General features: G+C 41.3%; 1 protein-coding gene and 1 long non-coding RNA gene across 4 annotated transcripts; both read right to left on the reverse strand.

Annotated features, from left to right (window-relative positions):
• Positions 1–394: 394 nt before the first annotated feature.
• On the reverse strand, positions 395–18,968 carry ERI1 (exoribonuclease 1). 3 transcript variants are annotated; one of them, XM_081894738.1, is made up of 7 exons: positions 18,750–18,968; positions 16,516–16,690; positions 14,246–14,456; positions 12,649–12,732; positions 11,591–11,700; positions 10,524–10,638; positions 395–1,605 (listed from the first exon to the last, which is right to left on the reverse strand). In XM_081894738.1, exons 2-7 carry the CDS (start codon positions 16,638–16,640, stop codon positions 1,366–1,368), a joined length of 885 nt encoding a protein of 294 aa, XP_081750864.1. In that variant the 5' UTR covers positions 16,641–16,690; positions 18,750–18,968; the 3' UTR covers positions 395–1,365. The 3 variants fall into 3 exon arrangements, with proteins under 3 accessions (XP_081750864.1, XP_081750863.1, XP_081750862.1); XM_081894737.1 differs by lacking the exon at positions 18,750–18,968 and adding an exon at positions 18,529–18,631; XM_081894736.1 differs by lacking the exon at positions 18,750–18,968 and adding an exon at positions 17,076–17,206.
• A 1,039-nt stretch (positions 18,969–20,007) lies between these two features.
• Positions 20,008–24,098, reverse strand: LOC309360328. The gene is made up of 3 exons (XR_014163989.1): positions 23,455–24,098; positions 22,684–22,738; positions 20,008–20,474 (listed from the first exon to the last, which is right to left on the reverse strand). It is a non-coding gene; the product is annotated as an uncharacterized lncRNA (long non-coding RNA).
• Between the last annotated feature and the right edge of the window lie 1,981 nt (positions 24,099–26,079).

Here is a 26,079-nt window from a genome sequence, read left to right on the forward strand (position 1 = left end):
TTTGCTTTAGACATTATCCCTGGAATATGACCCCCATGTAAGTTGCGGGCTTACTGTATTTTATTGCTTTGGATGGTCTTTTTTTGAAGTATTAAAGAAATACCATAGAGTGTTAAACATTATTGTGAGTTTATCTACACATAGAACCAAAAACCCAGTGCAGGGGAATGGCTAAGTGTTGGAAACTGAAGATCGGGGTTTGAATTCATGCTCAGCCCTGAAGAGCCTTATGAAATCTGAGCTATTCAAACACTCTTTCTGGGTTGTTTTGAAGATAAAATAGAATAATGTGCATATAAGTAAATCAGAGCTACTTGAGAAGGGGAGGATAGTTCAAAAGATAAGCATCCACTCATCAACACAAGATAAAAAAGATGTGCACTTTTATGTAATATTTTATGTACCAATAGAAACTTGACTTGCATTTATTATGTCAACATCAAAACAAAGCTTTATACACTTTGCAGGCTGTTTGGCATAGTTATATATGTAAGAGTTTGTCTTTGGTCATAGAAATAAACTTATGCAATAATCACATCAAATCCAGATCTTATTAAAAATTTGTGGAACTATCCACTGATCCTTTTACAACAGAGGTAGAGTGGTCGAATAATCAAACCAAACTATTTGATTCATAATGGAAGGAAGAAAAGTAAACAGAAACATATTCCAGCCAAAATCAAGCCCTTTCTAGTTCCACTTATTTAAATGGGAGAGCATAAAGCACATGCTAAAGTCAACAATTTAAGGTGTATAAAAAGTGCTTAATTTTGGCCAATTAAAGGCCTAAACATTTCTGAATACGAAAAAGAAAAACGTTTGTTATTACTGTATGAAATTGCTATTAGTTGGGCTAAAGCCGGGCAAACTTAAAAACTGAATCTCCCTCTCCTGGAGCAAGACTTGCAAAAAGTAACAGGTAAGTTATGAAATATGAGCAGAAGGTAAAGTCGATTTGGCCACTGTTTCACAAAGTCAAGCAGACCCTTGTATGCCACAAAAGAAAAGAGATACGGCACATTCAATGGTGTTGTTCAACAGTGTTGCAATTACCTATTTCATATTGAAGGAGGAAAAAACGGTGTTACCCCTGTGGACTCAATTCTATGCTTCTAGTTTTGACTTTACATTTTACAGAAAGCCATCTTAACTACCTGGATATTTTATACCAAACCTAGCACAACCTACCGAGGCAGCCATAAAAACAACCCAACATTAACACCAGTGGTTTTGTGAAAATTTTTATATTCCAGTGAGTTGTTAAACTGGGAAACAGATACCAGTTTTTAAGCTCCTTGGAGGTCTTTTGAAGTCCTAACGTTCTTGGGTATGGTCCTCAACGCAATGTAACTCAATGTTTAATTTTTATCGTAAACTTGGCATTAGCGGTACAGGAGCTCCCTCTATTGGGACAGTGGAGGAGACAGTCAGTAACAGCCCACCATGCAATCTTTCATTCACCCGAAGCTCACAACCATCTTGAAGCATACGAATTGCTATGCGCGCAATGTTCTTAGAGTCATCAAGCCCACTGTGAGGCCGTCCATCATAGTCCATTCCCAGCTTTTCAAGCATGGTTGAAAGTCTAATTTGGCTTCTGGGAACCTGATAAAAGAAATAAAAGATACTAAAGTAGGAGGAGGTAGGAAAGAGAGGCAATATATACACCCACCTACATTATTGTTGTTGTTGCTGTTGTTGTTGCTGTTATTAAATTGTTCAGTTGCCTAATGCCACAAGCTACATGTGACATACAATGTTAAAACAATCCAAAACAATGTAACAGAAAAAAAGCCTGTAAATGAACACACAAGGTGAACATCAATTTACAGGGAGCAAGTAATAAAAAGATGTCAAAATTTTTTAACTTCCTTAAAATTTATGGGAGAAAAGGGAAATCTTGATGCTACTGAGCAGTCCCATTGCCACATGCAACAAGAATAAGGGCATCGGTACATGAACAATGGTCTTTTTGATTTTTCTATTTCAGTTGGCAATATACTTAAAAGTATATTGGGGTAATGGCGGCAAGAATTTTAGTGGCAAGAAATTGGAAAAATACTCAAACACCTAATATAGCAGACTGGCAAACATTAATGGTAGAATACTTGCAGCTAGCAAAGGTGACGGGAAGAGTTAGAGGCCAAACAAAACAAAAAGTCCACAAGGAATGGAGAATATTTAAAGAATATTTGAAGAACCATGGTATACAGGGTAATCTCCTGGCAGACTTAGACTGAGCCTTGTAGTATATAAAGGTAATTGACAATTTACATAGAAATACGATAAAAAATAGAAGAAGAAAGTAACTGTGAGGTAAAAGTGTATTTAAAAGATAACGTACAATAAGAATGTTTGGAAGTCTTTTTAAAACCTCAACTACTTTTCCTTCTTTATTTTATTTTTTTATTTTTTCATAAATTATAGTGTCATGTGTACTGAGGTATACAAAGTATCTTTGCTTCAGTTGCTATCATTTTCTTTTTTGTTACAAACAAAAACAGAGTGTTGTATAAATGTATTTATTTTTGAAAATTAAAAAAAGGAAGAAAGGATAAGGGGACCAGTCTCCTCACTGGACAGAAGATAACACCAGATGGTGCACAAGTAAGATCTTGCCATCTTAAACAGCAAGCTGAGCAATACAGTATTTCTCATTTCTAGCTTGTCCCTTCACCAGACTGGATCATAGGTAATAATAATAATAATAATAATAATAATAATAATAATTTATTATTTATACCCCGCCCATCTAGCTGAGTTTCCCCAGCCATTCTGGGTGTACTGTTTCAGAGGCCTCTTCATTCCTCACACTTCTCTCTTCACGATCCTGAGCCACACTGATGAAACTTCAAGAAGGGATGAAAGCACCAGCGCAGGGATGGGGAACCTGTACCCTTCCAGTTCTTAAGACTACAGGGTCATGCTGGCTGGGGCTGATGGGCATTAAAGGGACGCGGGTGGCGCTGTGGGTTAAACCACAGAGCCTAGGACTTGCCGATCAGAAGGTCGGCAGTTCGAATCCCCGCAACAGGGTGAGCTCCCGTTGCTTGGTCCCAGCTCCTACCCACCTAGCAGTTCGAAAGCATGTCAAGTGCAAGTAGATAAATAGGTACCGCTCTGGCAGGAAGGTAAACAGTGTTTCCGGGCGCTGCTCTGGTTCGCCAGAAGTGGCTTAGTCATGCTGGCCACATGACCCGGAAGCTGTACGCCGGCTCCCTCGGCCAATAAAGCGAGATGAGCGCCGCAACCCCAGAGTCGGCCACGACTGGACCTAATGGTCAAGGGTCCCTTTACCTTTACCCCCACCCCAACTACGCCAGACCTGGAATCAGTCAGTTCTTGCCAGCCTCTTAATCGTCTACCCTACACCGTCTGCCTCATCTCTGCTGCAGCCTGGGAATGCTCCTGTCAAACACTGCTCTTAAGCAACCCAGGTTTAGCCCAGTCATAGTGGCACAGCAAACAAAGGGTTATATGCAACTAAATTCTATTGATAGTAGACCAACTGAAGATAATAGGCCTAAATCAGACATATGCATTCATTTCAATGGGTCTACTCTGGGTATGACAAATATCGATACAACCCAAAATAACGAAGATTATATCCTTCTCAACCAATTTAGAAGAGCTGAAGGCACAGCAGGCAACAGTTAGAGGCTAGGTTGCCATTTGCTTTTTTTTTTTTTTATAAATATTTATTAAGGTTTTTGCAGAAAGAAAGAAAACATCCAATAACAGTATACAATATTACTTTGTTTAACAAAATTTCATATCCTCTTTGAACTTCCTCACGCCTCCCACTCCCATTTGCATCATTAATAAATTTTGTCCAGCAAATTATCATCTTATTTCCAAATTTTAAAACCGCTTATTTAATTACAATAAAATTGATCTCCTGCAAATTTGTTTTTCTTAATCTCTCTTACCATCAGTTCCTGATCTATTTTAGTGATGGCCAATTATTTATAACTAAGCATCTTTTTTAACATTCCGATAAATCATAATATTTTTGTAAATAAATCTTGAATTTCTTCCAGTCTTCTTCCATCCTTTCTTCTCCCAGGTCTCGGATTCTGCCAGTCATCTCCGCCAGTTGCATATAGTCCATCAGTTGCATCTGCCATTCTTCCAGTGTGGGTAGATCTTGAGTTTTCCAGTTCTTAGCGAGTAGTATCCTTGCTGCTGTTGTCGCATACATAAAGAATGTTCTATCTTTCTTTAACACCTTCTGGTCGACAATGCCCAGAAGAAAGGCCTCTGGTTTCTTGGTAAAGGTATACTTAAACACCTTTTTCAACTCATTATATATCATTTCCCAGAAGGCCTTCACCTTAGGGCAAGTGCACCAGAGGTGGTAGAATGTTCCTTCATTTTCCTTACATTTCCAGCATTTATTGTCTGACGAATGGTATATTTTAGCAAGTTTAACTGGGGTCATGTACCATCTGTATATCATTTTCATTACATTTTCTTTCAAAGCATTACATGCAGTAAAGTTCAGCCCAGTGGTCCACAACCTTTCCCAATCCTCAAACATAATATTATGCCCAATATCCTGTGCCCATTTTATCATAGCCGATTTAACCATTTCGTCTTGTGTATTCCATTTCAACAGCAAGTTATACATTCTTGAAAGTACCTTGGTCTTAGGTTCTAACAGTTCTGTTTCCAACTTCGATTTCTCCACCTGGAATCCTAACTTTTTGTCACTTTTAAAAGTTTCCTTAATCTGAGCGTAGTGTAACCAGTCTCGCACTTTGTCCTTCATTTTCTCCATACTCTGCAATTTCCAATTATCTCCGTCTTTTTCTAACAGTTCCCAATATTTTGGCCAGTAGGCTTCCATATTGGTTCCTTTTCGGGCCTTAGCTTCCAAAGGTGAAAGCCACCTTGGTGTTTTATTTTCCAGTAAGTCTTTATATTTAGTCCAGACATTAAACACTGCTTTTCTGACAATATGGTTCTTAAAGGCCGTATTGATCTTAACTTTATCATACCACAAATATGCATGCCAACCAAAAGCATTATTGTAACCTTCGAGATCTAGCACATCAGTGTCCTCAAGAAGTAGCCAATCCTTTAGCCAGCAGAAAGCTGCGGCTTCATAATACAACCTTAAGTCTGGCAGGGCAAAGCCCCCTCTTTCCTTTGCATCTGTTAATATCTTAAACTTGATTCTGGGCTTTTTGCCCTGCCAGACAAATTTGGAAATATCTCTCTGCCACCTCCGGAAACACTCTGTTTTGTCCACAATTTGCAATGTTTGAAACAAAAACAACATCTTTGGCAGCACATTCATCTTAATTGCAGCAATTCGGCCTAACAAAGAAAGCTTCAGCTTTGCCCAACTTTCCAAGTCTCTCTTAATTTCCGACCAACATTTTTCATAATTATCTTTAAATAGACTCAGATTTTTGGCTGTTATATTTACCCCTAGGTATTTTACCCTTTTCACTAGTGATAATTCTGTTTCTCTCTGAAACCGTTCTGACTCTGTATCTGTCATATTTTTCCCTAACACCTTCGTTTTTTGTTTATTTAACTTAAATCCTGCCACCTGACCAAAATCATGTATCAGTTGTAATACTCTTTTCGTACTAGATTCTGGCTCCTGCAATGTCAATACTAGGTCATCTGCGAAGGCTTTTAGTTTATATTGTTTCGCTCCGACCTGGATCCCCTGCACCAGCCGGTCCCCTCTAATCAAATTCAGGAGCACCTCCAGAACTGAGATAAATAACAGAGGGGAAATCGGGCAGCCTTGTCGTGTTCCTTTTTCAATTTTAAATTCTTCTGTTACCACATTGTTAACTATCAATTTAGCTTTTTGTTCTGAATATATTGCATCGATCCCATTTTCAAAACCCCGCCCCACTCCCATTTCTTTTAGATTTCCCTTCATAAATTTCCAAGAGATGTTGTCAAAGGCCTTCTCCGCGTCTATAAATATCAGTACTGCTTTAGTGTTTATATCTGTTTGCATAAGTTCCAAAATGTCAATAATGTTCCTTGTGTTTGCAAACATGTGTCTGCCCGGGAGAAAGCCGGCCTGGTCTTTATGGATTACTTCATTTAAAACTCTTTTAAGTCTGCATGCTAAAACATCAGCAAATATTTTGTAATCCACATTTAGAAGGGAGATGGGGCGGTAGTTCTTAAGTTGTGTTTTTTCAGTTTCTGATTTTGGTATCAACGTGATAAAAGCTTCCTTCCACGATTCCGGCGCCTTCTTTCCCTCCAGAATTTCATTGCTGACCTCCATCAAAGGTTGGATCAAATAGTCACTCATTGTCTTATAATACTTGGAGGTCAGTCCATCTGGTCCTGGAGATTTGCCCAGCTTCATGTTCTGAATGGCAAGTTCAATTTCCTGTCGTGTTATTTGACTGTTCAGGAGTGATCTATTTTCTTGTGTGAGTTTTTTAAGACTGTTTTTCTTCAAAAATTGTTCAATCTCAACCTCATTTTGTGGCCCTTGAGTATATAATTTCTAAATTTGTTACTGTATTCAACTTTTGTCTCTTCTTCAACTGCCAGGCCAGCAGTTTCCCACATTTATTTGCCGATTCAAACGTTTTTTGTTTCATTGACTTAATCTTCCATTCTATTTCCTGATTTATCAGTTTAGAATATTGCGCCTGATGGAGTTTGATTTCTCTCAGAATCGGCTGCGACTTCGGATTTCCTCTTAGCTTCTTTTCTGATTCTTTTATTTTTTCCAAAATCTTGTCTTTCTTTTCATTTTGTTTCCTTTTCTTGATAGCATTCTGCTGTATTAGGAACCCTCTCATCACAGCTTTGCTTGCGTCCCAAATTGTTCTTTTTTCCACCGTTGTGTTCAAATTTATTTCAAAATAGTCTTTCAAAACTTTTTGGGCCTTTTTAACAATCTCCTGATCTCTGAATAAATTGTCATTCATCTTCCATCGAAAGGAGCCGGTTGGTAGTAATGTCAAATCCATTTTCAAAGCGTTATGGTCGGAGCAGGTCTTTGGGCAGATTTCCACTTTTCTGACCTTAGGTGCCAGACATCTAGTAATCCATATTTGGTCGATTCTTGTCCAAGTCAGATGGGCTTCAGAGAAGAATGTTCCTTCCTTTTCCAAGGGGTTTCTCGTTCTCCAAATGTCAATCCAATCCATATTGTCTGTCATTTCAAAAAAGGTCTTTGGTAGTCTGCCATCTTTGGTAACTTTTTGGCTTTGCGACTTATCCATGTTAGTTGATACAATCCCGTTCATATCTCCCATCATAATGATGTTGTCAAAGTCCAGATAATCCAGCATGCTCTCATGCAACTTCTTATAAAATTCCGATTTCCCTTCATTTGGTGCATAAACTCCTAATAATAAAATTTTTTCTCCTTGATGCTGTATTTCAACTGCCAAAATTCTGCCTTGTTCATCTTTAAATAATAATTTAGGTGCAAGGCTCTCCTTTGCATATATCACCACCCCTCTCTTCTTGACTCTGTCTGAAGATATAAATTCCTGGCCTAGTCTTTTATTTACCAGAATTTTTCTGTGGAGCCTGGTCACATGTGTTTCTTGCAAGCAAATAATGTCCAATTGTTCCTTTTTTAATATGTGGAAAATTTTCTTCCTTTTCTCGGGAATGTTACAGCCATTTATGTTCCAGCTCAGAAGTTGCAGAGACATCCTGTAAGAATCTGGTTATTTTTCCGGGGGTGGAACTTTGTCAACCAAGGGTGCCGGTTCCTTTGGTGCTCCAGGCTCCGGCAATGATCCAAGTCCTTTGTGAAGGTCTTCTCCGTACTGGTTCAGAAATTTATCTCTGTCTTCCAATGTTCTGATTTTGATCTTCCTTCCTCTAAAAGTAAATGATAGTCCTTGAGGAAAGTCCCACCTAAAGATGATTGAGTTACTCCTCAGCAGTTTTGCTAGTTCCGAGTATTCAGATCTCAAGTCCAACAGCTGTCTAGGAATATCCTTATAAATTTCAATTCTTTTACCCAGAATGTCCAATGGGTTTTTGTAATGTAGGCCCAGAATCTTGTCCCTTTCCTCCCTTGATCTCAGTGTTATCAAGCAGTCTCTGGGTTTGTCTTTTCTTATCAATCTTCCCAGCCTGAAAGCTGATATAATTTTAAAGTCTTTTTCCTCAAGTTTCCACTGCACAGAAATTATTTTGGTCAGGAACTCAGCCAGTTTGTCTTCTTCTACTTCAGATACAGATCTTATCCTTAAATTAGTCTCCCTATTCTTCAATTCAATCATCGAAAGGTAGGTCTGATGTTCACCCACTTGTTTGTTGAGTGGTCTTACTTCTTTTTCCAACTGTCCAAGTCTTTGGCTCGTGTCTTCAACCAATTTCCTGTTTTCCCCTGAAGCCTCCTCCAATTTTGCAATCGATTGAGTGTTCTGTGCCACCTGCCCAGTTATTCTATTTAGGCATTCTGTGTTCTGGTCTATTTTCGCAGTTTGCTCATCGGCCTTCTTGTCCAAAGATTCCACTCTCTTGTCCAAAGATTCCAATTTTTCATAGATTTTTTCTAAAATAGAGGAAGCTGATCCTGAGGCCATATCCTCCAGTTGTAAATCCTCTGTCTCTCCTCCCCCTGCCTGTGGCAAGGAGGCAGCTTCTTCTTCAGAGAGTAAAATAGGCACAGACGATCTACGTTGCTGTAAAGTTGAGGCTAAAGTTGTTTGTCTCGTTCTTGGTCTTTGTTCTTTTTCCTTAGTCTCCTTAATCTCCTTTTTCTTTGCGCCACTCATTCCAAACTTATCTAATAGTCAAGGTCAAACTGACTGTTCTCATGAGAGACAACCCAGGTGCAGCACTCAGCCAGCAGGCCAAGAAATAGAGAGTAAAATAAAGTCACTGCCGTTCAGTCCAAAAACCTCTAGGGGGAGCCTAAAATGTCTTCTCAGAAGGATTACTCAAAAATAAAAGTTAAAGTCCAAAAACTTTCCAATATTAAGTTTTTAGCAGAGTTGGTAATATATAATCACAATGTCTCAAAACAGTGCTTGCTGGTACTTCAATTGATGTTATAAAGTAACAAAGTTCATACCTCTCAGATTTTCCCAGTTATTGTATCAAACTGCTTGGGTCTGCAAGCTGATTGTTACTGTTATCAGGCAGTTCCAGCCCTGGTTTCTCTCTTTAAAATTGTAACTTTAGCAGAAAGAGATTTCAAAGTCCATGCTAGCATGTAAGTCCAGTGCTTAAGCTCCTTTTCTGTCTTTAAATACAGCTCAGTGAATGCCCAGATCCAATCATAGAAAACAAGGTTACTCACAGCCTCCACTCCTCCAGCTCTTTGCGTTCAAGTTCAATGGCGGCGGAAGACGGACTTCCTTTTTCTTTTTCGTCCTCCGCTTTCAGCCAAATACAACTACTTTAGTCTCGAATTGATTTCCAATCGATTAAAAGTCTCTTTTACTCACGGGTTACTTAGTTTAAGAGCCAAATCCAGGAAGAAAGGTCGGCGCTCACCGGCAACGGCTTCGCGGCTTCTCTCCGCCGATCGCGGAACGACCCTCAGCACCGCTGCCTCCTTCACGGTCCGGAGCCCCTTACGGGGTTCCTTCCACGTTTCGGGGGCAGCTTCTGGCGCCCGCCGGGTCCCAAGGCTGCAGGCTTCTGCCGCCTGCAGTTTTCCGGCGTGGGTCTCCGCTTCGCCGTAGCGGACGACCCGATCTCGAGCGGAGTTCCCTTCCCGGTTAGGAAAGGGCAGCCATTACCCTTCGCGCCGCCTCCGGAAGCATCTAGGTTGCCATTTGCTAACGGTTTGGCCAGAGGTATACCTCATCTTCCTGCCAACCTAGCAGTTCAAAAGCATGTCAAAGTGCAAGTAGGTAAATAGGTATCGCTCCGGTTGGAAGGTAAACGGCGTTTCCGTGCGCTGCTCTGGTTCGCCAGAAGCCACTTAGTCATGCTGGCCACATGACCCGGAAGCTGTATGCTGGCTCCCTCGGCCAATAAAGCGAGATGAGCACCGCAACCCCAGAGTCGGCCACAACTGGACCTAATGGTCAGGGGTCCCTTTACCTTTATACCTCATCTGGAACTCTAGAACAGAGCTTTGACTAAACTAAGTTCTAGCCAGCTAGGACTTGATGTATGCATTCCCACAAATTTTGAAGCCATGGAGATAGAAATGTGGGTTTTTTGGGGGGAAATTTGAAATATATGCAATACTTATTTTCTGAGAAAGTAATAAACTTACATTTAGAGCTTAAGAACATAAAATGCTTCCTAGCTATAATACTGAAAAAGGCATATTTTTGTTTTTGCAGAGAGGAAAAAAATAATATATTGAAAACACAAATCATCATCATTACAGGAAACAAAAGTTATCCCTACAGGCAGCTTTTTCCAGAAACAGAGAAAACAAAAACAAAAAACCTGCAAGGAATGCTCCCTCTTTTAAACAAACTTCAATTCTCTAAACAAGAACTGATGTATGTCAGATCATATTGATAATATAAGTCTATACTTAAATTTTAAATACCTAGCACTGAGTTTCAGGCAATGTAAGCGATAGAGACACAAACCTTGTAGAAGTTCCCATAGGATTTGCGAATATTGATCCACTTCTTAGCAAAAGAAGGATATTTCAGACGGCTAATGCGACACTGGATATTCAAAAATTTACTCATATCCCAAGATCTTAAAAAAAGAAAAAATATGCATAGTATCTTAAGAGTGAGTTAGGTGTCCCTTTCTTGCTAATAGGACCAACACATGAGGATCTCCTTTGTGTCTCTGATTACATGAACTTTGGAGGTCATCTTCTGGGCACCTTCAGAGGCTGGACAGGTGGCAACCGGTCTTCTCCCCTTTCCTTTTATAGAAGGTTGCGGAAACCCCTAGAACTGATTTAGTGGGTATGCAAGGGGAGGAGAGGGGGAGAGTATTCCACTGCACCAGGATAAATCCTTGCACTGGCAAAACTCCTTTTAACCAATGAGTTTTGAGGCCAGGTAAAAACAGTTCTATTTGCCTGATCTTTTAATTTAACAGTGAGATAAAAATTGCATTTATGCGCGGATGTTTTATGTGACTGCTGGATTTTTAAAATTCCTGTCACTGTATTAATTAACTTTGTTTTTGTAACTGTGCAATGGTGTTTTACATTACTTTATATAGAATCAGTCTTGTTAGAATTAAAGAGATGGGACTCAAATAGCAAAATTGCAACTTTTATGCAGAAGAGGGTTTTTTTGCTATACTATTTATGGGTAGGAACATAATTCTGGATATGGATACGGAAAGGAACATTTTGGAACATGGTTGCGACCAGCACACTAGCTGTAAGAACCACTTGGATTAAATACTTACATATGAATACTAACATGCTTGAAATAGTTACACATATTATCCCCACTGAATTCAACTTTGTTTGGGAGTCCTTTTATAGAACTATTCATCATGACATGCTATTCAGATAAAAATGCAAAAATAGCTTCTGTTACCTGAGTAATTCCAAAGATGCAACATAAAAAATAGTACAGAGTTAAGATTATCAATTTGGCTTGATTTTTACAATATATGTTTCTTGATTGGAACTTAATGGTTTTGCAATGTTAAAAATATTATTTTTAAGCAACTGAATACATACCCATCAGTTAATATGGAATAGCTATATTTGCTTCCCAGTTCTTTCTGTTTCATCCAGTCCACAGCATGCTGCAGAACCTTTGGAAATTCATCTGCTTTATCTACAAGGTCCTGAAAATATGTAACAACAGCAATGAGCAAAAATAAAAATATTGTACAAGATATGATCTAAAAAAACATTGTGCAAGAACTGTGAAAAGCAAGATTAACACAAATTGGGATTTGGATAAGACAAATCTTTAAACGCTTGCTGGAAAGTCTACAACAGATTTCCAAAAAACAAAACGTAACTAAAAACGTTATTGTTTTCTATTGCATTCAGTGGATAGTAACTACTTTCAACCACTCCCTGCAGAACAGACTGACAACATTAGATGGAGCTGCATTCCTAACACTTATACTGGAAAAACAAACTTTAAATCAATCCATCAACATAATCCCCATAGAATTTAAAATAGTAGCACAATCTGAATACACCTGCTTATAGCTGGAGCAATACATTTCCCTTTTTATCTCCCAGAACAATGCTCTCTAACTTTCTTTTAAACCTCTGTTTGTCTGCTTAGAAACCATTATACACCTGCTGATTAACTCTTACTTTGAGGCATATTCCAGGCTGCACTCTATGGTTAAAATTCCTCTACTCAAACTGGGAGCACAGTCTAGAATATTCTGAACACCATCCAGGGACAGTTTCGAGCACATTGTTTGGGAAAATTCAGAATGATACAATATCATTCAAGCTACCTTTTGGGGAATCCTATATTCCATCAACAATCTTATTGAGAAAACCCTGATAAGGACCTGAATGAGCTTTAGGAATCCCAAGAACACAGGCTGAAAATCATGGACACATAATTAATGTACTTGAAATATTGATTTTAGAATTGTTAATCTGGAAAGAGGAAAGGAAGGGGGACATTGTTGTCCTAAGCCCACTTAATTAATCATCAACATACCCAATATATATGCTTGAAATTAGGAGCCAAGACTATTATTCTTTAGCAAGCACTTGCTTCATTTACACTCATAACTGTGGTCAGCTGCAGAGAATGTTACCTGAGAGATTCCTGTCAAATTAATGCAGAATTCTGAAAGCTGAGGATTAATCTCTGGTTTCACATACTGTTGAAATGTGTCCTCCTATAATATTAAAACATAGTTCACTTGGCAACAATGCAGAAGAATCACAGAAAATGTATAATGTTTTAGAAGAAAAGAGTAATAATCAAGGTATTAACTAGCATGCAAGCAGTCAACATCCAAGCTTTTTTATATTTGAACACAAGCAGTGAAATGGCAAAAAAAATATGAAAGAGAAAAGCTGACATTCATTTTCTTTTGGACAGGGAGGGACATTCTCACAGCCTCCACTTTGGGCACAGCTGTCAACTTACAGATTTGAAAATAAGGGACCAGCAGCCTCGAAAATAAGGGATCAGCAGCCAAAATAAGGGATTTTCCAAGCACAGGTATGTTCAACTTTTGAGCCCCTCCGAGCCAAAGGCAGAAAGCCCAGCCAGCAGCCAAATGAAGCCTCAAGCCTCAAGGAAAACCACTGTCACCTCTCCGCTGGGAAGTGCTGAGCAAAGGTGAGTCCCCAGGCAATGCAGCCAATTTGATCAGCACAAGCATGAAAGCTCCACCCCCCAGTCGTTCTTAGACTTCTTATTGGGTGAGCAACGCAGCCAAGCAACACAGTTGGAGCTTCCCTCCTCCCTGGCTGGCAGGGAGGGAGGGAAAGGAGCTGCTTCCTTTGAAACCCGGGAAATTTAAGGGACATCATCAATAAGGGACAGCAGTGGGACATGGCGCTGGCATAAGGGACTGTCCCGCCAAATAAGGGATGCTTGACAGCTATAACTTTGGGTATCTTTGCAGGCTGATATGTAGTGCTGAGACCTTTTTAACATACAGTAGCTGTTAAAGAACTATGGACATACATTCAGAGCCACTGAACACTTGTACAGATGTGATTTTTTGCACTATTGAGGGCAAACTTATGTTACATATGTGTAATGAAGCTCAACAGATCTTTGAAAAATGAAAAGCAGTCCCGGGATGCTGCCGTTTTTAATATAGGAGTGGCAGTGTAATAACATTTTTCTTGCTGGCTGCTTTTCCACTAAAAAAACCTTCTTCCCCTATCCAAACTGCTTTTCCTTCTGAAGATTCTAGTTACCTTTGTTGCAGGAACAAACATGTGATTACTTTTAAATTCCTGTAAAAAAGCTTTTAAACTGAAAGCTGAACACAAACTAAAAGTTATTTTAAAGAGGTTGAACAATATCCGTAAGAAAAGGATATACAGTGGTACCTCGGGTTATCCCTCTGGATACGTAATCTTCGGGTTGCAAATGCGGCAAACCCGGAAGTGTATACTTCCAGGTTTTGCTGCACGAGCATGCGCAGAAGTGATCTACACGCGGAAGTGATCTGCACGTCTTGTGTGTGTGCTGAAATGCTCAATTGCGCCGCGCCACATGTGCAGAAGGGCGCCTCCGGTTACAGACTTTTCGGGATACAGCCGGGCCTCCGGAACAGATCCCGTCTGTAACCAGAGGTACCACTGTATTGCCCAAATTCTCTTTTACAAAACACAATGTATCTAATGTTTGCTACCCATAAAAAAGTAAGAAGAAACGGGGTCACTTACAATTTCTAATGTCCGAGTGTTTAACAAGACAATAGGAAATTCAATGATTTCATGTGTAGTTTCAGGAGGATTTCCTTCTTCACAAGTTGCTTCAAAGTCAATAACACAGATGTAATCGTAGTAATTATCTGCATTCATAGTCTGGTTTTGCATTAACTTTTCTTTCTTATAGTAGTTTTTCAGTCTCTTTTTCAAAACATCTTTCACTCCTCTGCCAAAGGAAAAAAATATATCAGTGCATGACCATCACCTTAGGTTTATTCAGCAAAGTGAGTGTAGAAATGCCATGGTAATTGTAGAATACAAAGTGTAGAAATCTCATGGTCTATTTGTTGGTTGGCTCCCTCTTGTAAATGCCAATGCCTAAAAGGAATTACAATGAGCTGTTCTGATCCACAGGCCACACAAAGCAGTTGCTCCTACAGCGCAGTCTTCTCTTGAGAAAGGAATAACCACCTTAAAGCAAGTCCAAAAATCTCTCTAGAAGAATCAGAAAAATCACAAGTCTTAGAAAATGGAAAGACCACCTTATTCAGAGTTACCCCAGTTCTTTACATAGGAAGTCAGCAGTGAAATGGAAACACTTAAAAAAAAAATCATTTGATTCATGATTCATATAAGCTTAAGCATATTTAGGCAAGCTGCAGTGATAGATGATAGGACAGGAATTAATCGCAAAACAGAAATAGTACCAATTATGTACACAGCTAAGAAGTTTATTTCAGCTAATCATAGCTCATTAGCCAATTTAGGGTTTGGCTATAATGCTAAACCACCAATCCCATCCTAGTGCCCTCCAGATCCTTAGGACTACAGCTCCCATCAGCTTCAGCTAGCATGGGTAGTATAGCGGAGGAACGAGTAATTCTGAGACTTGTGCACACAATGGCAAACTGTTTATCATTACATCCAAACCATCCTATTGAGTTTCTTCCTAGCGGTCATTCTCCCTTCAATTCCCTTTTCTTACCAGGTTAACGTTTCAGAAAGGCTATATGGAACTTCTTTTACATTTTCCTTTTGATGTAAAACTGAGGGATATACAGACATAACTTATATTGCAAACTTTGGAATTGCAAATTATGCAACATGTGTTCAAAAATTACATTACCGGTAGCAGATCCTCAGTTTCTCCACAAGTCTTCAGTTCCATCCCATTTATAATGTACTCTAAATAACTAACAAATGACAAACTTTCCCTCTAATTTCACTTACTCTTCAGGCTGTAAAAAGCTTGTAAGAATGTTGTCCTTGAGTGGTTTTTTTAATGTTTAATTATGTTTTTATATATGTTGGGAGCTGCCCAGAGCAGCTGGGGCAACCCAGTCAGATGGGCAGGGTATAAAGAATAAAAATTCTTCTTCTTCTTCTTCTTCTTCTCTTCTTCTTGTTATTTAATGTTGTTGTTGTTTAGTCATTTAGTCGTGTCCGACTCTTCGTGACCCCCTGGACCAGAGCACGCCAGGCACTCCTGTCTTCCACTGCCTCCCGCAGTTTGGTCAAATTCATGCTGGTAGCTTCGAGAACACTGTCCAACCATCTCGTCCTCTGTCGTCCCCTTCTTCTTGTGCCCTCCATCTTTCCCAACATCAGGGTCTTTTCCAGGGTGTCTTCTCTTCTCATGACATGGCCAAAGTATTGGAGCCTCAGCTTCACGATCTGTCTAGTGAGCACTCAGGGCTGATTTCCTTAAGAATGGATGTGTTTGATCTTCTTGCAGTCCATGGGACTCTCAAGAGTCTCCTCCAGACCATAATTCAAAAGCATCAATTCTTTGGCTTGTAAGAATAGGGATGCATAATAGGTGACCATACCGGTCTCATTCCAGCCCAGCTCAGGGAAGTTTTTAATGGTTGATGTTTCGTTTTGTTTTTAAATACAGTCGTACCTCGGAAGTCAAATGGAATCCATTCTGGAAGTCCATTCAACTTCTGAAATGTTCGGAAACCAAAGCACGGCCTCTGATTGGCTGCAGGAAGCTCCTACAGCCAATAGGAAGCCCTGTCAGATGTTCGGCTTCCAAAATAACGTTTGAAAACCGTAACACTCACTTCCGGTTTTCGATTGTTTGGGAGCCAGAAGGTTTGACTCCCAAGGCGTTCGGGAGCCAAGGTCCGACTGTATTTTGTTAGAAGCCACCCACATTGGCTAGGCCTAGGGCAACCCAGTCTGATGAACGACATATGAATAATAAAATTATTATTATTTACATATAAAATCAGAAATACATATGTATCCTCAAAAAAGACAAACACCTGACAAATGCTTACCTGGTGTCAAGCTTGAATTCAGCAAGTTTAGCTCTAAGTTCATCTCGGCTCATTCTGTTGATATGGCCATTCGTCAGAGAAATCTCTTTGTAAACTGGGTCACTGAAGTCACTTGAACCAGACATGGTTTTCTTTTCTTGACAATAAAATATATAATGCCGCTTACTCTGGAAGGCTATGTGATAATGATACAAAACAATCAAGTTTATATCAATCAACCTCAACTTCCAAAGCTTAAAATAAGTATTTTATTCAACACATTCCTGCTGATTTGCTGATCCATATATAAACTAGTAACACTTTTTACCTTTTTACGAGAAAGTCACTTAACAATGTTACTAAGATTGGTTTAAATATGGCTGAGATTTATGTTTGTTTGTTTGTTTAAAAAATCTTTTGGAAAATTAATTTTTTAAAAAGGAAAATAAATAAAGAGACCATTCAACAAAATTGGGGGGGGGGGTGCTACCAAAAAACCCCACCTCGCCACACACAAGCAGCACCAGAGTCTACAATAAACATGCACGCTGCTCCACCAACTTCACCCCATATTTGTTTACCCTCCAGCCTGAAGAGAAGCTCTGGAGAACCCGAAAGCTTGCGTGATATGCTGTGGCATTTTGGCGGACTTCATAACGGTGCTGCTCTCCCGAGTATTAATGGAAGCACAACCCTTTCAAATGTGTTGTGGTGAAGGAAGGTTTCTTTCCATGCTATCCCCTTTGAGTTACTATGCCTTGTGTGTGAATGAAGGAAGGAAGGTGAAGACAGGTGACCTCACCTAGGCCCAAAGTCACCCCCCACCAAAGCAGGCTCAAAGCTTCTCAAAATCATTTTCTCAGCAGCTAAGCATCAGAAACATTCCGCTTGCTGTAGCTAAAAAGATTGTTTAACAAAGGTAGAGAACAGTCCATTGTTTCTCAGGCCTTTCTGATGCCTTCTGTCCTTGCTAAAGAACCACATTGCAACTTGCTTTCTGTCCGGGAACCATGCCAGAACAAGAGATTGAAACATATCTGAACACTCTGAAACCCCTTTCCTGGGAAGGGTGCCAAGAGTCCCAAGACAGCTTTCTGTTCATGCTCAGAGGACTCCTGAGCGAGGAGAAAGGAGGAGGGAACTTGTGCACATGACTGTGAATTTCGTGCATGCTTTTTGTGACTTATCACACTTGCTCCTTCTACCAGTTCATGGATGGTAGAAATAAAAGCCTTTTCTCCGGGAAGACACAAGATCTACCCACCTTGGAAGAATGGCAGATGAAGGTGATCGACTATATGGGACTGGCAGAAATGACTAGCAGAATCCGAGACCAGGGAAGAGAGACGGCGGAAGAAGATTGGAAGAAATTTAAGGACTATCTTGGGAAATATTGCAAAATTAATGAATGTTAGAATGATGTTGGTTTGGAAAATTAAGGGGTTTTTCAGCTGTAATGATTAAGTAAAAAGAAAAGAAGGGTTGAAAATTAAAAGAAAATTAAGGGAGAGGATTTGCTGAATTAACAATTAGAAATTGGAATACAAAAAGGGGAGGTATGAGGTGGTCGGGGAAGTAAGTTATAAGAAAATAAGGGAATGAAACTTTACTTGTTTTTAAATAGTTTTTAGTTTTGTGCTTTGTTTATTTTTTACATTTGTTATTTTTTGTGTTTGTGTTTTGCTTTTATTATTGTTTTTTATGTATAATCTTTGAAATTTCAATAAATATCTTAAAAAAAAAAAAAGCCTTTTCTCCGAAACTATTCCTTGAGTGTCTGTGGACTCCCACTTCCCTTTCCCAGGCGCAATATTTTTCCCACACGCGGGCAAAGCCTCATAAGGCTCCAGTGGTAGGAGGGGGGTTATTGGTTTGTTTTTATTATCTATTTTTTGTGTGGGGGAGTTTTCCTATGGCATTTTAATGTTGTGAACCGCTCTGAGAAGAATTAATAATAATAACAACAATAACAAAATAATAATAATAATAATAATAATAATAATAATAATAATAAATAATAATAGTGTGAAGCACCACAAATTTGGCCCGGGGTGGTGGTGACTTGAGACCGTTAAACAGGACCGTTCTCCTCCCTTCCCCCCCTCGCGCGCGAGCGCCATTCCTCCTTCAAACGGCTAACGCCGCCTCACGTGACTTTCGCCGGGCGCCGCGCGCGAGCTGGACCAATGAGGCCACAGTGGGGAGGAGGAGGGAGGGCGACTCCCATTCTGAAGCCTCTCCGCGGCAACGCTCACCCGCAAGCCGGCTTCTGTCACTCCTCCGTTCTCTTCTAGCGCTAGCGGCTCCTGCTGCTGCTGCGACGTCGGCACGTTCTCGCTCCGCCGCTCCCTTCTCTTCCGCTGTGGCGCGGGCGGGCGCCAGAAGATCAAAAGCAGCAGCAGCGTCACAAAAGGAGGCGGGGTAAGTGACGCAAGCCGGCCGGAGAGCCTCTGCTCGCACGGCTCCGCCTACCTGAACCTGACGATTGACGCGTGGGCGGGGCCTAGGGTAGGAACGCCCCTCTCCCCTGATCTTAACAGCTCTTAAGACTGAGAGGGCCTGGAGGGGGGAAGTGCGCGTGCGCGCCGCCTCTGCCGCGCGTCTTTGTCCGGCGCCGCGCCTCTCTTTTCCTCCCGCCCATTTCAGAACGGAAAGCGCCCGTTTGGCATCTCCTCCTCCAATCCGCGGCCTGTCTAGTGTCACGTGGAGAACTCCCGCTCTCAGTGTTTAGGCAATGCGCCTCGACGTCAGGGGGCGTGGCCTTCCTCTCAGACTCCCGCTTTGCCCCGCCCCCTGCCCGGGCTCGGATTTAGGGTGGTTGCAGGCAGTTCCCTCGCACAGGGCGCAAAATAATAATGTATCAATGACAATATCAATAAAACCAATATTTATACGAAAACACTCATTAAAATATATACATCTAATATATCTTTATTAATTTTACTTCCTCTCCAAAACTTGGTGCCCAAAATCCTTAATAACAGCCAGTACAGTCATACCTCGGGTTACTGGAATATACTCAGAGTCAAGAGTGGATTTCATGCTCTTTATTCAGCTCATAGTAGTGAGGAGGAATGAATGTTCCCCCAGAATGTCTGCTTTATATACATTAGTTACACAATGGGCTGCACGTGATTGGCTAATTCCGGGATTCTCCTGTTGGCCAATCAGGTTGTGAATTCACTTTCATCCGTGGCTGGATTGGGTGGCTCCTGCGGACCAATCATACTGCTGCATTGTTCTAGGACCAATCAGACTGCTGCATTCTGAATTCTATTGTTCTACGACCAATCAGACTGCTGCATTTTGGATCCTATTCAATTCAGTACATAACAGTTACAGACATTTCAGGTTGCGTGTTTTCATGTTGCGCACTGCACCGAACCCAGAAGTACCAGAACGGGTTACTTTCGGGTTTCGGTGCATGCGCAGAAGCATTAAATTGTGGTTTGCGCAGGCACAGAAACGCCAACTTGTGACCTGTGTGTGCGCAGATGCGGTGCTGCGGGCTGAAAACGCTGTGGGTTGTGAACGTGCTTCCTGCACGGATCACGTTCGCAACCTGAGCGTCCACTGTATGAAGACCAAGCAGAACTGTTTGTTTACATTTCTTACGTCATGTCAATACTCCTCTAGCAATACTGTCATGCTGTCCACACAAGAGGATTGCTGATATTTTGTGTACAAACTTCAGAAAACCTATAGCTACCTAGGAGAGCTTTCCACATATGGCACTGCTTCTTTTTTATCTCCATTTTTAATAAATGTGGTAATATCAAATATAGTTCTGTTTCATCATATTCTCATAATTATAGTAGGGTACAAAGCGAGAATCTGGAAATGTCATCTTTCCTTCTGTAGCTTGTGTCTTCCGTTTTAGCACTGGTAAGCAATGTACTTTTGGTAGCTGTAGTGGTTAAACCGTTTCCACTTTGGAGTGCTGCATATCCTGGATGATTTTTTTCGCCCTGTCTCTTCACCTGTTGAGAAGTTACATAATTTGTTATGACTTCCTTGAAAATAAGTGTGTTCGCTGATCTGCTCTTTAACAGATCCATAAAATTTAAATGAATGCATGTTACCATGTTGATATTTATCAACCAAGAATTTTTGCATTGCTGGACATTAACATCCTCTAGCAATTGGAAGGCTGCTTCAAATAAGTGGGTGAATGTAGGTATTTTTCCTAATATATCAATGATGCTCCTTTTGATAGTCCCTTTGGAGCATGGGTAGGCAAACTAAGGCCCGGGGGCCGGATCTGGCCCAATCACCTTCTAAATCCGGCCTGCGGATGGTCCGGGAATCAGTGTGTTTTTAGTAGAATGTGTCCTTTTATTTAAAATGCATCTCTGGGTTATTTGTGGGGCCTGCCTGGTGTTTTTACAAGAATAGAATGTGTGCTTTTATTTAGAATGAATCTCTGGGTTATTTGTGGGGCAAAGGAATTTATTCATCCCCCCCCCAATATAGTCCAGCCTCCCACAAGGTCTGAGGGACAGTGGACCGGCCCCCTGCTAGAAAAGTTTGCTGACCCCTGCTTTGGAGAAAGTGGTTTCCCGCAGGCAGGCTGTGGCTTTCTGCCTGCGTTGGAAAAAACCTTAAGGAAAACGAGTGTTTTAAAACGTAATGGCTAAGCCACAGGCCGTGAGCCGTATCTGACACCCTTGGAGTGTTTTGTGGCCTGCAAGTCCTTTTTCCTAATTTGAAAGGATCTTTCAGGTTGGTTGGTTGAAGATATTGATTGATTCTATAGGTCCCCTGCTGTAATACCATGGAGACAGTTTTTTGTGATAACCCCAAGGGCCCCTCCAAAATGTTGTGATTTAAAAAATAATATGTAGATTTCTTGCTGTGATTTCAAGAGGTGCTTTCTCTGACTAGTCAAGGTTCCACACACCCTCCCATTTTCAGATTTAAATATGCATTACTGGCTGCTCATGCGGGCGCTATGACAAAAGGTTTTTGTGTCACCACCTTGTCTCATCAAAATGTGTCCTATAAAAAGAAAGTTTTTGCCACATCAACTTTGAGATGCAGCCTTCAGTGAGGTCACCATGGGCCAATTTGTCCCCCAAAAGTAATGTACAACGTAATAATAAAATAGTAAATAAAAGATAAAGTGGGCAAAGAATAGGAATTGTAAGGCGGAGCTAAAACACGGTGGGGAGTGTTTTTCAGCTCAGTAGGTCACATTCCCTTGTGGGTTACCTTCTGCCAGTGGTGGCTGGGGTCAGAGGCAACAGAACTGAGAAGTAAGATAAATTCTAGCCATGCAAAAGCCAGAGGTTTTTACGCATATTTGCATGAACACACACACACCAAAAAAATCCTCCAGGCTAACAGGATGCATACAAGACGTATTCCAGCCAGCTAAAAGCACCCAAGGAGGACACAGAATCAGGTCAACAAGTACAGTAGTGGGTGACTGGGGCTTATGGGGAGAAAAGGTATTAAGATACAGTGGTACCTTAGGTTAAGTACTTAATTCGTTCCGGATGTCTGTTCTTAACCTGAAACTGTTCTTAACCTGAAGCACCACTTTAGCTAATGGGGCCTCCTGCTGCTGCCGTGCCGCCGGAGCACGATTTCTGTTCTCATCCTGAAGCAAAGTTCTTAACCCGAGGTAATATTTCTGGGTTAGTGGAGTCTGTAACCTGAAGTGTATGTAACCCGAGGTACCACTGTATGGGGAAATGGGGCATGGCCCAGGGATAATCTTAAGTGTCACTTTTGACTCCTGGGCCTGAGCATCCCCACTTTGTAGTGCATTAACTAGATAACAACAATCTAGCAATGGGTAGCAAGAACAGTAATCTTAAATCAGAAACTGGCCTGTGTTGTGTGTGTGTGTTCTCTTTGCTTCATCAGATTTATTAAGTGTTATCCTTAGTTGGCTGATGTGTGTATGAAATATTAAACAGAGAAAGTATAAACATAGGTGAAATGGCTGTGGAATGCAAAGAGAGTCTGAAACAATTTATGTACGGTACATTTTAAAATGAGCATATTCAGGCCACTTCCTGCTCTTATTATTTTCCCCCTTGTTGCCACCAGAGGGCAAGCAATGCAGCACATTCCGGTATGAAGAATTGCTCATCCATTACTGTACTTCTTAACATTTATAATAAAAGCGTTTCAAAGGAAATGTGAAACCAATCATTTTTCTTCTCAAAGAGTGCCACTTACTTCTGAGTGCTGAGTGAAACATCTGATTTTGGCTTCAGGGTGGCAGCGTAAGTATCTGCAGAAAACGTGAACATGGAGCATAGATGTTGTATTTAGGCTGCAATGTCATTTAATGCCTCATTGTCCTAGTTTTGCTCTGTACATTCTGGTGGTAACTTGGTGTGGCTCCACTCTCTGAACTGAAGGGAAGCGCACCCTAGGCTCTGCCCAACTTGAGGACCAAGAGACAGCACCCTGGCTCTCAAAGGAGAACATTGTGGCAATATGGAGACCAACATGGCCCCCATCCGTAGGCTAGAAAAGGAGCAGATGCAAGAAACAGCCTTCTCCCTTCCTTGCCAGAAAGTACTGTACGTTGGGTTCCAGCTGTCAGTTGCTCTGAGACTGCAAAACTGAAGAGAAGCCATCAGTCAGGAAACTAGTAAGGATTGTGTGTGTGCTTAAAAGAGCGGGAGGCCCACATGTCCAGGACAGATGATACTGCTGAGATGATGTAACTTCAATAATTAGTGCCTGGACTCGTTTGCTTCCCTCTTCCCTCCCTATTCTTGTCTCCTCTAGTCTCTCCTTGACTTTTAGATTGAGTGCCTGCAGGCAGGGACTGTCCTGTCCTTTAATTTCCGTACAGCACCTATAAATATTTAGGTGCTTCGTAAGTGACAAATGACAGCAACTTATTCATTAAGACACTCATTTCAAAGCAATTTTTAATCAAGTGCCATTTTTGTCTGGGGCGAAATATTTCCCAGGCACAACAAGCGGACCGCTTACCTCTGGCGATAGGAGTCAACCTTGAAAGATAGTGGCATACAGAGTGTTTGATCTCCTTTGGGATGCCATTGAATGGATGTGTCGACTCCAAATCCAACCTGTCCCTGAGCCCCTGAAGAAATAGGCATTGTTTCCTCATTGGAGATGGTAAAGAAACAGAAATGTCTCAGCTAGATCTGTCCATAGCAAACACCTTGACGTTTTCTAATTTTTGTTCCTGTTGCTCTTTCCGCACACGTTGGATTTGCCAAGTAGAGTTTAGAGTTTATCTTTCTTCTGGCTCCAGTGCCTGCCTGTGGCCTTGTTTGTTGTGGTAGCCAAGGAAACAGTGACTTGCTTGCAAGCAACACACACACACACACACACACACACACACAGCGCAAGCGTTTTTCAGTCCAAAAAGCTTCAGCTACCAAGGAAGCTAAATCCGTTATTTTTAACTCTTCTAAACTTCACTGCACAGAAGGAAATCCTGCGTTTTATTTTTCGTTCTCAAGAGATAATGTCCTATGGGAATCCCTGTTACATTTGCTCATGTGCGTTCCTAAAACAGTCCATGGCAGTGGCAAATCAGGAAGATAATAGCACTTCTTTGATTGGCTAATCTGTCTCTGCATTTGCTTGTAATTGCGGAGTGCAAGTTAAGAAATAAAGCACATTCTTGACATTACACAAGGAATGGAATCCAGTGATAATGGTGCCCATAGCAACAAGTATAGGCAAACTCATCTCTCCTCCCCTCCCCACCCAGCGGCCCTTATTTTATTTCTTTAAACACTTTGATCCCTTGCAGGCATTGTGTAGAAGATCCTATCTCCCTTCACAAGTAGTTATTAGAGCCAGTTTATGCAAGCAGAATCAAATCCTGTTCTGTGTAGCATGTAGGCGGCAGATGTGCCCACGAGGGGAATTGTGTGTTGGAATAAACCCCTTTCCCAAACTTGCCAGTGGGAAAGGGAGAAGGCTAATCACCCATCTCCTGATAAGATATTAAGCTTCTGCTGGAAAATGTTTACTACACCCCCCACTTTTACAGCAGTAGGTGAATGGAAGGCTTTAGGTAACCTATATGCATGTGAATGTATCCTGGCTCTGGAAAACCCACAGCTGCTGGGAACCAGCTTTCCCCACCCTTCTAGGAACAACACTGCTACAACTGTCAGTTGTCCTGAAAAGACAAGGGGAAATAACCATTTGTTTCACCACTACCGCCACTGTCTAGTTGCCAGTGTCCTGCCAAACTTGGAATATGCATACCTGCTGCAAAAAGTAAGGCAAGAACTGTTTTGGCTGACAGAAATGTTAGAAAAATGCTGCGAGTGCATGTCTTCCCATGTTTTCTTTTCCTCGTAGAACGTATTAAGAACCCCCTCAAAAAACATTCCCAGCAGGGTATTTACATGCACTACCCTGTGCTCCTTTCCTTCGGGATCAGAATTATTTCAGTGCTTAATGTGCAAGCTTACTGGAGCAATCCAATTATTTTCCTTTGGAGAAAAGCACCACCTGCCTCCTAACTTGACTCCCTTCCAGTATCTGAGCAAAAAGCCGACTGTGCGCTTTTGCAATTTGGGTTGGGTTGAGGGGGAATGGCTTGCCTAAAGTCACCCAGGAAGGTCATGGAAGAAATGGGGACTTTCTGATTCACGGTTTGTGGCTAAGGCTCAGTCGTTCTCTGCCTGCAGCATTGCTCAGTCTTAACTATTCCTCCAGGCCTTCTGGAAAATGCCAGAAATTTTTCTGGGTGGGTTTGCTGTGGGGAGGGGAAATTGCTGCTCAGCAAGAAATTTGTTGATTGGGCCCCAGAACTCTCATAAGAACATGGAGAGAGCCTTGCAGTTGGGTCAAGGTGATGTATGGAAGTGAAAGCTGGACCATAAAGAAGGTTGATCGCCAAAGAATTGATGCTTTTGAATTATGGTGCTGGAGGAGACTCCCATGGAGAGTCCCATGGACTGCAAGAAGATCAAACCTCTCCATTCTGAAGGAAATCAGCCCTGAGTGCTCACTGGAAGGACAGATCGTGAAACTGAGGCTCCAATACTTTGGCCACCTCATAAGAAGGGAAGACTCCCTGGAAAAGACCCTGATGTTGGGAAAGATGGAGGGCACAAGGAGAAGGGGACGACAGAGGACGAGATGGTTGCACAGTGTTCTCGAAGCTACCAGCATGAGTTTGACCAAACTGCAGGAGGCAGTGGAAGACAGGAGTGCCTGGCGTGCTCTGGTTTATGGGGTCACGAAGAGTCGGACACGACTAAACGACTAAACAACAACAAATGGACCTATATTGTACAGCACTCTGTTCTTATGGGGTCAACCAAATGCCTCTGGCAAGTCAGGACCTGAGTGCAACAGCATTTAACAGAGGAGGCAGAACATAGGCATCATGGCTGGTAACCATTGTTAGCCTTCCCATCCATGAATCTGTCTGTTCTGTTGAAACATCAGTTCTAGCTGGTAACCTCTTAAGCAGGGAGAGAGAAAAATATAAGCAGTGATAAAAATGCCGTTGATGGACAGGAGTCTAGATTACGAAGTGATAAAACCAGGTGAACAATGACATGTCTGGTTTCTCTAGCAACAGGTTTTTACTTTGCCAAGGCAACCACGATTGCCAATGTC

The sequence above is a fragment of the Podarcis melisellensis genome (genome assembly GCF_964234715.1).
Source record: "Podarcis melisellensis genome assembly, chromosome: 17".
Lineage (NCBI taxonomy): Eukaryota > Metazoa > Chordata > Lepidosauria > Squamata > Lacertidae > Podarcis > Podarcis melisellensis.

What these genes read in the sequence shown, in the direction of transcription:
- ERI1 (XM_081894738.1), bottom strand. Translation starts at nt 16,640, where the DNA reads ATGTCTGGTTCAAGTGACTTCAGTGACCCAGTTTACAAAGAGATTTCT. An exon ending in TATTCCATATTAACTGATGG is followed by an intron (nt 10,639 to 11,590) that starts GTATGTATTCAG and finishes TCTTTTTTTAAG; the next exon opens with ATCTTGGGATATGAGTAAAT. An exon ending in CCTATGGGAACTTCTACAAG is followed by an intron (nt 1,606 to 10,523) that starts GTTTGTGTCTCT and finishes TTCTTTTATCAG; the next exon opens with GTTCCCAGAAGCCAAATTAG.